Source organism: Pteropus medius, unplaced genomic scaffold (assembly GCF_902729225.1).
Source record: "Pteropus medius unplaced genomic scaffold, Ma_sr-lr_union100, whole genome shotgun sequence".
In the NCBI taxonomy this organism is placed as follows: domain Eukaryota; kingdom Metazoa; phylum Chordata; class Mammalia; order Chiroptera; family Pteropodidae; genus Pteropus; species Pteropus medius.
The window spans coordinates 3,882,596-3,894,623 of NW_024340701.1; the positions used below are offsets into that span (position 1 = coordinate 3,882,596).

General features: G+C 32.4%; 1 protein-coding gene across 10 annotated transcripts in view; it reads right to left on the minus strand.

The window, feature by feature from the left end:
• The window catches only part of SPATA6 (spermatogenesis associated 6), a 101,885-nt gene that overhangs the window by 27,056 nt on the left and 62,801 nt on the right, over positions 1-12,028 (minus strand). For 6 of the 10 annotated variants that reach the window (XM_039885626.1, XM_039885629.1, XM_039885633.1 and 3 more), the window contains 2 exons: positions 6,875-7,062; positions 2,814-2,913 (listed from right to left, as the gene is read on the minus strand). In XM_039885626.1, the coding sequence (XP_039741560.1) occupies positions 2,814-2,913; positions 6,875-7,062 (288 nt within the window). The remainder of the gene's footprint in view (positions 1-2,813; positions 2,914-6,874; positions 7,063-12,028) is intronic. The other 4 variants (XM_039885627.1, XM_039885630.1, XM_039885628.1 and 1 more) reach the window with 3 other exon arrangements.

A 12,028-nucleotide genomic window follows, 5' to 3' on the forward strand; every position in this document is an offset into this window, starting at 1 on the left:
ATCTTAAATGCAATGGGGGGAAGGGAACACTACATTATTTCAAAGGAATAACAGCTGACCTTTCAACGGACACAAAAGAAGCCAGAAGACAATGAATGACTTCTTTAACATGCTAAAGAAGATAACTACCAACCTAGAATTTTATATCCAATAAACCCATCTTACATAAAAGTAAAGCCAAGATGTTTTCAAGCAAACAAAATTGGAATTCACAACCAGGAAAATGACATGAAAAGAAGTATTACAGAGAATTCTTCGAGCAGATGGAAAATGATTCTAGAACCTAGATGGGAACATGGAATTGCAGGAAAAGAATAAAAACTAATAAAAAGGATAAATAGTAGTTAAAATAAATAAAAATTACTACATAAAATTTCTTATCTGTTTCATATATGTAGAATTAAAATCCATGATAATATACAAAAAAGGAGGTGGGTTAAAAAGAGCTAACTGTTTTTAGGTCCCAATATTATTGGGGAGGTCATCTAAGAAATAATTTGTCTGGTACACATGTTGAAATCTGTAGGACAACCAATGAGAGAATAGTAAAAAAAATAAAGTAAGTTAATAAAGAGGAAAACAAATGGCAAAAAAATACTTATTGATCCAAACAAAAGCTGTATCAAATGACATAAAAATATCAGATTTTCATTCTTGAAAAAAAAATCTCATGTGCTACTTATGAGATATGCACTTTAAGTTTAATGATAAAATGCAAAGGATGGAAAAATACATAACTTGCATATACTAGCCAAAAGAAAGCTGCTTTAACTAACGTCAGACAAAACACACTGTGAAACAAGGAATGACACTAGAGATAGAGAGACATTGCACAATAAAAGGTTCATATCACAGTCTGAAATCTGTATCCAACCAATAACATAGCTTCAAAATATATAAAATAAAATTAACAGAACTAGAAAGAAAAAGAGATACATCCACTACCATGAAACTTGAGCCTTTCTAGACACTTGAAAACTATTTACCACTCCACAGAAAAAAAATGATTTCAACCTGATCATACATTTAAATGTGAAAGAAAATCAAAAGCCTTTAGAGAAAAAAGGACAAAGTTTGGAAGTAGACCAGAATTCTAAAAATACCAATCAAAAAAGAAAAAAGATGAATTGGATTCATTAGAATTAAGATCATCTTTTCATCAAGAGATATCAGTAAGAGATTGAAAAGGCATGCACAGAGTTGGAAAAAAAAATGTAAAACATATATCTAAGAACTCATATTAAGAATCTATAAGGAACTCTAAAGCCAAAAGTGAAAGGGAGAATTAGTACAAAAATGGGCACATGACTTGAACAACACTCACAAAAGAAAATATCCAAATGACCAATGAACATATTTACCAGTCATCAGGAAGCAGCAAATTAAAACAATTATGTAATAAATTGCTAATTACTTATCAAAATGCCAAAACAAAAACACACGCAGGCACACACACGACCAGTCAAGTAGTAATGAGGATGTGGAACAAGTAGGACTCACACTATACTATCAACAGTATAAACTGTTAAAGTCACTTGGAAAAATCTTTGGCAGTATCTACCAAAGCTGAATGAATACATACCCTATGACGGAGTAATTCCACTGATAGTTGTATACTCAAATAAATCGTATACAATCTTACTCAAGGATATGCATAAACTTCTAATAGCAGCTCTATAATAGCCCAAACAGAAACAACCAAAATGTTGGAAGAAGGAATGAGTAATCGATGGTCGTATTTTCATATAATGAAATATACCGTAGCAAGAGTGAAGAACTATTGCTAAATATAACTAGATGTCGGCATTGCAGAAATATCTGAATTGTAAGACCAAAGTAGAACAAGTCAGAAAAAAAAGGAGTAGACACTGTAGGATGTCATTATATAAAGATCAAAACACACAATACCAATCTTGCTATTAAAAGTTAGGATGATGTTTTATCCTTGGAGTACAGTAACTGCGAGGAAAAAGAAAGGACTTCTGCAGAGCTGATAATGTTTCGTTTTTTGATCTGGTAGACAGTTTACATGAGGTGATTTGATTATAATTCATGAAGCTGTTACTTATGATTTGTGTATTTTCTAAATGCATATTAAACTTTGAAAACAAGTTTAATTTAAGAACATTATACATATAGAAGCTTAAAACAGTACAAACTGATGTCAATGTCACATAATCCAGTTATATTCCCAGGACTGAGCTTAGTGCCCGACATGACACAAATGATAAACAATTGTTTTTAAAACTAATAAATGAAACAAGAAATCAAACACAAAAATAATATACTGTCATTATTTCCCAGCTGTCATTTGTTTACATTTTTTTTTTTGCTTTATTTCAGAAAATAGTCTCATATTGATGTTCTCTAATACTAAACCTGATAGCCCTGACCTGTTTTTTTCCTCTTTTAAATATTTAATTAACATAGCAATTACTTGGGAAGTTTCTTCAGAAAACATATTTTATCACCCTCTCCCCAGTTCTACCATTTAGAATCAAATCTATTTGTAGGATATGGAACTACTTTGTAATGGGCCACAAAACAAGAGTTCTCACATTTGAAGGCTATGAAAAAATTATCATAAAGTCATTACTTACTGACTCTATGAGATAATTATCACTAACTTTGTTTATAGTTCAGATGATCTGTGTCAAACATTTTGCATAATGACTCAGGTCAAGCAGGAAGTTAGATATGGAGATTGTATCTTTTTTCCTTTCCAGTGATTAAATATTGCAAGCTTTAAGCATCTTGGGTCATTTTCATGTCCAGTTATAAAAAGCCTTCAAGAGAAAATTTTAGAAACTAACATATAAATGTCTTTGATGAGCCTGATGTGATTTCAAGACATTTTTTACCCGGTCATGGATCTCATCGCAGTTTGAAGGTGAACACCAATCAGAATGGAATCTGTAGGCATAAAAAACAAAGGTGATTTGTAACCAGAGGGAGAGAAAAAAAATCTTTCCAAATGCCAGATACAGAAAGTCATTTTTCTTATCCCTATGTAATCATATATAAAGATTAGAATAACATATTTTCTTCCTTTGACCAAGGATGAGAGGCATATATAAAATCAGGTACTAATTCTCACCTGTAGTATTAAGTCCTCAAAATATGTTCAATAAGTAGTCTTAATAATAAAGTTTGACATGCGCTTGGGAGAACATACCAATATATCTGATTATTTTAATAATTTCCATACATAATTCTTTAGAGCTTTATCTCGACATAAAGATATAGATTTTCATATTAGAACAATAATTCCATGTAGCATGCCTTTAAAATTCGTTATTATTTTCCAGTAATTTAATGATACTTAAGCTTTGTAGAAGAAATTCCTTTCTGCATACAGAAAAATTAAGCTAATTTTGTGAAATAAAATGAAATATTTATAATAGATGAAAATATTATTTATAATCCAATCATGTTCTTATTTCTTCAGAATACAGGAGAACAATACAAATATTAAATCATTTCAGGCATGTCGTACACCTGAAACTAATATAATGTGTCAATTATGCCTCGATAAACAATCAAATAAAGAAGACGGGGGAACATAAAAATTGAATATTCCCATCTCAGTACAGATTATAACACTGGTCTAGTCTCTTCTATTACATAAGTATATTTTTAAAAAGTAAACATTGAAAAATAGGAAAGAAAAACATGACTTTTATTAGAGTCTGAGTGTTAGAATTACAGATGTGAAAGAAGAAATAAAGCAATCATTTCTCTTTCTATGCCTTTTCCAAACTCAAAACTGGTCTTAATATAATTAAGCTACTTTGTTTTATATAATAATAAAAATTTCTAGATCTGATTATAGTGCATATATACAAAATGCTATTGATAATTCCTTTATAAAGGAATGAGTACTAAAATGCTAATAGGTTGCTTGAAACTTTGCCTTTTTATCTCCTAGTTTGTTCTTAAAAAGTTATAATTTTATATGTTTAAACGGAGTGTAGACTATTAAGCGTGATAAATGATTTATGCAATCTTTTTTAAAGAATGCAACCAGTAATGATCAACTATATCTAAATTTTAATCTCCTTCATTTGTAAAAGGAAGTGTTACTGCATCTCTGCAAATGTATAGGCAGACTTTGTTATTTGCTACATATGTAACACATCTTGAATATCTTGATATCCATATGTAGCTTCAACAGGAGCTCTTCAATGATACCATGATAAGATCCACTAGTCTGTGCTGTGGTATAAGAAATGATTGCCTAACAATCTAAGACATGATTGCCTAACAATCTAACTCCATTTACAAAAATTAAAACCTTAAGCATGATTTAAAAGAATACCAGCTTCTTTTAATTAGATTTGCCAGTATTAGTCTGATTTTAGTAACAACTCTACAGCCTAATAAAAATTATGTCATAATATTAATATTTGTACTTTGAGGAGAAAACTGCTTCTGAAATGTAACACTTATCAACATTGAAACTATTTTACAGTGTGCTAACTCTCTGGAGTTATTTTAAAAATGAGCTTAAAGCAAAAAGAACCTTCACTATAAATTAAAAAATTTATTTGCTTAAAGTCAGTGATAAAGTTTTTAAAAATCTGTTTATTCAAAGAAAATGGTTAAGGAGTCAGTGTTTTACAGTAATTTCAGAAAAAAACTTAATTAATTTTAATGAATATTTACCTAGATATATTCCTGTAGATGTTATGTTCTGTCATACTCTCAATTTTGCCTGGGACATATAATCTACATTTACACCAGTTTAAATCACTTATTATTCCAATGGATTTTCTAAACACCATATAAGTATATTGCTCTGTGACCTAAAAAGCCAGATCAGAGAATGTCTGAAAGCCAGATCAGAGAATATTTAAAGAGTGGTGCTGATTGTACTAAAAAAAAAAAAAAAAAAAAGTGTTTTTATTTCTAGTAATATATCTTAAAGATAATTAAAAATAAAATTTTCCTGTATAGACTAATTCTAGATCTTTTTTGAAAATACAATCAGAGTAGAGATATTTTACCTTAGTGAAAATAAAAAGTTTATCTACCCTAAAGAGTACCCCTAAAATTTTATTGATTTAGATAAATTCAAAATGAAAAGAAACTCAACCTTCCTCAAGTCATAGGAAGAACACGTACTGTTTAATATTAGAATCACTTGTTTCCTTCTATCAGAGCTTATCCACATCTATATCCAGCATCAAACTAAATGTGTGTAAATGCTACTATCTAATCTAAGCCATTCCCTGCATGGAAATATGAAAAAAAGACAACTGACTTCAGCTATCCTTAATGAAAAAAATTTGAATATAGCTTCAAAGAAGAATTCAAAAGCTGGGACAAAATTATATGCAAGGATAAAATAACACTAGACCAAAATTGTTGTATTATAGTAGTAAACAATTGGAGAGCTCTGCAAAATATGTGAAAAGGTAGAAAAATAAAACAGCATTTATAAAAACATAGCTAAGGAAATATAGGTAAAAAAAAAATTCTCGAAAACCTATGGATACTACAAAGAACCTAATCAAGAAAACCACAAGTGTTTAATTCTAAAAGTAGCTAAAAGAAAGTAGCACCAACTAAATATCTGAACATCTTAGCAGACATGGAAATCAAAGCTAATACTGAGACTAACGTTACCAGACTTCATCAGAAAAATTCTTCGAGAGTTCTTCTTGAAAATTCTTCGAGAGTTCTTCTTGAACTTTTTTTCCTCTTGAACAATGAAAGCCTATAGAGAGAGATAGATCTATCTATCGCCTACCTACCTACCTACCTACCTACCTACCTACCTACCTGAACCCGATGATCCCCAAAAGGCATGGTTCTAATGGACTAGAAGCAACATTAGTAATAATTCCCTCTATCTCAGGATTAGGTCTCTACCATACCTCCATATATCCATTTTGAATGCTTATAGGGCTAATGAGAAAACATACAAATCTATTTGTTCAGAATAGGGATGTTCCAATATAGCCTCCAAACTGACACACTCTATTTCAAAGCATCAGCTTTAAGATGAACTTTTGACAGACCCTCTACAGACTCTATGATTGAAACTTCATCAATTATGTCTGATGTCCCTAATATGCTGTAGAAACTTAGTGTGCTACTTTAGCTTTTTGATACCAACTGTAAAGATAGATTTTACCTCCATGTTGTTGATGGTATATCTGTTAGGTTTTCAAATTTCCATACAATTTTTAAAATACTGAGGGTTCGGTGCTTTTTTTTTTTAATTTATGACAACTATTTTTTTCTCTTACTATTTGTGAGAGAGGCAAAGAGGCAAGGAATTTCCAATTTGGATTCAACAACAGCAACAACAAAAACGGATGAAGAGGAATTACTTTTTCACATTCAAATTATAACTGGTGTCTAATTTTGGTTGCAAGAGCATTTTTAGAGAGCGAGCTGGAATCTGGAATCTTTACATAATTCAGGTTCTTTTACGAAGTTGGGAAGAGGTTATTTGAGGAAACAGGTACCACATACCAACAATATACAGTATCATCATTATCACCAAAAGGAAAATATAACCTATGCTATTTTTATACATAAGCCATGCCTATAATATTAAATACCTATGAATCTACTAAAAACAAACTATCACATACTCTATTTTTCACTTTTATGCACTACAGTACTTAATCAGGGCTAAAGTAACTCTAATTAATAATAGTGAACTTGCTTTAAGGGAACTGGGCTGGAGAGTATTTAACACTAAGTAATATGCAATATGTTCTAAACAAAAATAATTTAAGTAAGCCTCTTAAAATCAAATTATACTTTTATAAATAATCACTTCACATATGTAATTGCTGCCTTCTCTTTTCTAATTATGATTATTCAAAAAAGTAGTACAGAAATAGAGACTAAACATTACCTTTCCCTGAGAGAAGCTCGATTTAACACAGGGCTTGGAGAATGCTTTGGTACTGTTGAGGGTGCCGAATGTACTAGTAAGGTCCTCGCTGAATGCTGGGGCTTGCTACATGACCTTGAGCTCAAATACTCATCACACCTTTCCAAGGAGTCATCGAAGTCTCTCCCATGAGGTGTCCTGGTAACCTGCTTTAAAAAATTATATATGTATACACATAGTAACATTACACACACACACACACACACACACACACACACGTTCTGTAAAAGTAAAATATATATATATAACACCACAGCTATATTTGAATGTAAATTTCAGAATGTAGCAATCATTATCATTGTAAGATTAAACATTAAACGCTATCTGAATTGTTCATTCCACATGTCTAAAATATACAAAACTCTACCAATTCTAAGAGCTTTTGAGTAAGGGTGAGGTAAAGATAGGGGTGTATATATAAAACAAAAAACAAGTACTCATAAAGTAATAATAGCCTAGTTTAGCTATGAGGCCAAACAGAACAGAATTCTAATCCTAATACTCATTCATTGCTTCATTTGTTCTGGGGGCAGACAAATAAATTGGGACAGACAAATTAATAAATTTCTGCCTTTTTAACTCATATTCTAGTAAAATTTATATTCTAATAAGGAATGAAAGATTTAAACATACACACACCAAAATAAATAGGTGAAATATGAAGTATGTCAAAGGATGACAAATACCATGGGAAGCAAATAAAGCAGGAAAGGAGAGAAGAAGTGATGGTGGGTGGAGAGGGAAGGGTATGTAGGGAAAGAGCTGTAATTTTAAATAGGATAGTCAATAGAGACCTCAGAGAAAAGAGAATGTCTTAGTAAAGACCTAAGGAGCGAAGGCTTGAAGACCTTAGTAAAGACCAGAACACCTAAGTCATGGAGACATCTGAGGGAAGAATGCTGCAGAAAGAAAGAAAAATAAATGCAAAGATCTCGATGGGCTGGTTGGGTGGGGACATGTCTGATACATAAGAGTTAGCAAGGAAGACAGCAGGGCTGGACTGAATAGTAGGAGATGAGGTCAAAAAAGAGATTTTAAGGATTTAAGCTTCTATTCTGGACAGAGAAATTATGCTCCTTAAAAAAAATAAGATCTCCTTGGCTATTATATTAAGAACAGTTTATAGAGGGGTCAAGGAAAATGACAGAGAAATCAGCTAATAAATTATTACAACAAAATAGAGAAAAGGATGCTGGCTTGGATCAGAGTGATAGCAATGGAGATGAAAAGTGATCAGATGTAGAAAGCAATCCAAAGATGGAGCTAATGGAATTTGCTAATGGACTGGATGTCTAAGATAAAACCAACATCTTCTGGCCTACATAGCTGGAAGAGTTAAGTTTGCATGAAGTTATATATAACCTTCCAACTGGGAAGGGTGGAAGAGTACAGTATTAGGAGTCTGGTTTTAGACATGTTTAGCTACTCACACTCATTAATCTGTTAACATATTAGCATGGCATTCCGGGGAAGATAGAGATACAAATAGTATTTAAGGATATGACACTAGGTGATATCACCAAGAAAGTGAGAGTAAATAGAAAGAAGAAAACATCTGGAGACTGAGCCTTGGGAATATTCCATCATTTAGAGGCTGGGAAGATGGGAAGGAAATAGACTGAGGACTGACCAGGGGAGAAGAGGTCAGGGCAGAATAAAATACAGAAGGGAGAATGTGTTGTTCTGGAAGACAACTAAAGAACGCACTTCAAGGAAGGGGAGTAACTGGGTCAAATATCATTGATAGGTCAAGTCAGAGAAGACAGAGAATGGACTTTTAGATTTAATAACAAGGAGATCATCAATAACATCAAAAAGTGTAGCTTTGATGGCGTGATGGGAGTGATAAATGGGAGCTGAGTTCAAAAGAGAATGCAATATAGGAATTGCATTCATTTAACACATAGTTAACTTCCAGTCTGGGGTAAGTGGGTTTACAAAAGCTTATATTCTAGCAGTACTATTTCTGAAATACTTGACCTTTAAGAAAGCTACCTAATCTTTCTCAGACTCATTTCCTTCATATGTAAAATAGGGTCAATAATAGCTAATTTGTAGATTTTCCAAAGTTTAAAGTATTTTACAGAATGCCTAGGTATATGAATGAATTCTACAATAACTGTAAGTAATTATTAAAACACCAGTCCAACACAGCTTTTTGATTCAACACTACAATTTCCACTGCTTTCCAGAATTACAGCAACATATGGTAAGTTGACAGTCAGCTGAGAGAATCAAGCTCTCATCACAGAACCAAATAGCATGTAATTCAAATGATTCAGTTACAATCCCAAACAACTAAGAAATGTGATCCAGATTGAATAAAAGAAAAAAATTGAAAATTGCTCCATTATTAACTTCACAGAGACAAAAAAGCAAAAACGGTGAATGTCAAAAACAAGATCAAAGAGGTCCATGGTCAACAAATGCAAGTGTATATATTAAGAGACTGACAGGAAAGGGGCAGGGGGCGGGAGGAATGCTATAATATTGTTTCTAGAATTATAACCAAATACAAGCCACTTGGCTTATACTAGAGAGATTATTTTCTCTTCATTAATTCCAATGTCAATTGAGACATGTTGGCTGGCTGACCACTTCATTTTTTGTTCACTAAAATTTCTCTACAACTAGTCAGCAATGCTTTAAATAAAGCCTCTTCTAGGTGACTACAACCGACTTTTTCTTTATCAGGACATTCACTGAGAAACTCTTGAACATGTTAGCTACTATTCAGATCTAGAGAGGTACATGGATTTAAATTCACAATCCAGATGAGAAAGGGCATAAACAAAAAGATAACTGAGAATGAGATATGCTAAGCGTCAGGTATACCCTAATGACAATAACAGCAGAATGAAATTCAAAGACTTCTAACGATTTGAATGGTAGAAGTCTCATGGAGGAGGTGAGATTGGAATTAAGGCCATAGTAGGGAAGAGGGAGAGAAGGGCATTCAGAACGGAGAAAAGGGCACGAGGACCGACAGACAATCACTACAATCACTTGGCTATCTCAACAGCAGAGTAATAGAAGAAAATATCACAAAGGTGAAGAAGGACACATTGTAGAGAACTTTAAATACTGTAACTCAGTACTACTCGGCATTTATTAAGCGTCTTCTAGGTACTGTATAAAGTACTGAAAAGGTAGGAGAAAGCAATCACAGATAAATACAACAGGAGACCGAAAGACATTACAATCCATAATCGTAGACATTAAAAAACAAGTAATGATGAAACACCGAGAAATGAAATTCGGATTAAATAGACATACAATAAGTAATTGTGCAATGAGAACACAGCTGGGATGCAGTCTTTCCAAAGAATTACAGTAAACATTTGTTTTGGAAAGTTTTGCGTCTAAATGGGGAACTGGGAGGTATAATGAGGGATAAGTCTTTGATAAGGATCCACTTTGAACTTTCAGCCTTAAGCCTTAGTTTAAGAAACATTTCCGTAGCTCTAGAGAGTTTTCCATAGGTTACTTATCATTTCCAAAAACCAAATGGAATATTGTCTCTTTGGCTCATTACAAAAGAGTTTCATTTCTTGGATGACTCCTCAAGAACAATGGCTTAGAGTCCAAAGACGTGGGTTCAAAATCCTTTCTAGTTGTATGACTCTGAGCAAGTCATTTACTCTATCTAAGCTTTGGTTTCCTTACCTATAAACTGGGGAAATAATCTTGTAGGTTTGCCACAAATATAATGACATAAAGTTAGTGAAAATGCAAAGCAGAGGCTTATGAAAGACAATAATATTGATTTCTTCTGTTTATAGTAATCTTCAAATGTCAGCATAAGGTTTTTTTTTTTTTTCATTTATGGAACTAGTTCGGTAAATGCCTTTTCTAAGATCTCAGCAATGTAACAATTCCAACATTTCAAATATTGAAATGTACTAAGATTAAAAAAAAAAACTAATATTTTAAACCAATCTGAAACCGTTACAGGTAAGAAAGAAAATTTCATATGCTAAATTCATTATAATTACATAAATGTAATATGATTATGTAAATGACATACTTTTCAAATCTGTGAGATATAATGGTTTGGTTATACCATACTTATAAGATTCATAAAAGTTGCTTATACAGTAAGTTAGCAAGTTAAATCATACTAATAACCGTAAAATTTTTATATTTACAGGAACATCAAAATCAAGTTGATGAAAGAATTAACCACTAAGTATAATGGGAACCGGAAATTCACTTACAGGACAAATATTTGTTGAAAGCCTTCTAGTGCCTGGTACTACACACTATGCTCTAAAATCTCTTCTTTATCATGGGGCATCAAATTTAAGAAATAAATACAAATAATTCCAATAGAAATAGTGGGAAGTAGTTAAGAATAAAGACTGTAGGAAAGGAGTTCAGTATAGGTACTACTTTTAGGATGGTTCTAGTTCAAAAGGGAAAAAAACAAATTTTGGTGCCAGATCAGTTTTTCAATTTGCCGAGAACATTCTTCAGTGAATGAATTCCTATCTTATCCAATTTAAAAATCCATAAGCTCAACTCTATGGTTTGGTTTAAAGAAGATATACTTTCTTTACACTGAAGAAGAAATTAGAAAAAATTCCAAAATAACACAATAAAATTATAATTCCTAAATATATCAATCCCTGGGGTGGGGGACGCTCTCTTTTTAGACAACTGTTCTAGGCACTTATGAAAATAACTTTAATCCTCACAACGACATTATGAGGTAGGTATTTTTATTTTCTACACTTCATAGGAGAGGAAACTGAAGCAAATTCAAACTGCTATCAAGCGGTGGGGATCCCAGGCCAATGACATATGAGATTTTCATGGCAGAAAAAAAAAGAAAAACTTCCCTGATCCAAGCTTCACAGGTTACCTGTAAGGAAAGTCCCACAGAAAATGGGCTCGAAATCCAACTTACTAACAACCCGATACACAGAGCTAAGGAACAACTAACTGACAAACTATTCCCAAGAAAGAAAGAAAACATCCCCCAACTAATATTATGATGTGATCATAACAGTGCTAGCAAACCCCTCGAGGAAAGTAGAAGAAAGGGATTTATGGACTATCCTCACTAGTGACCATACCTGGAAACAAATCTTAAATAAAATATTAAAAATTAAA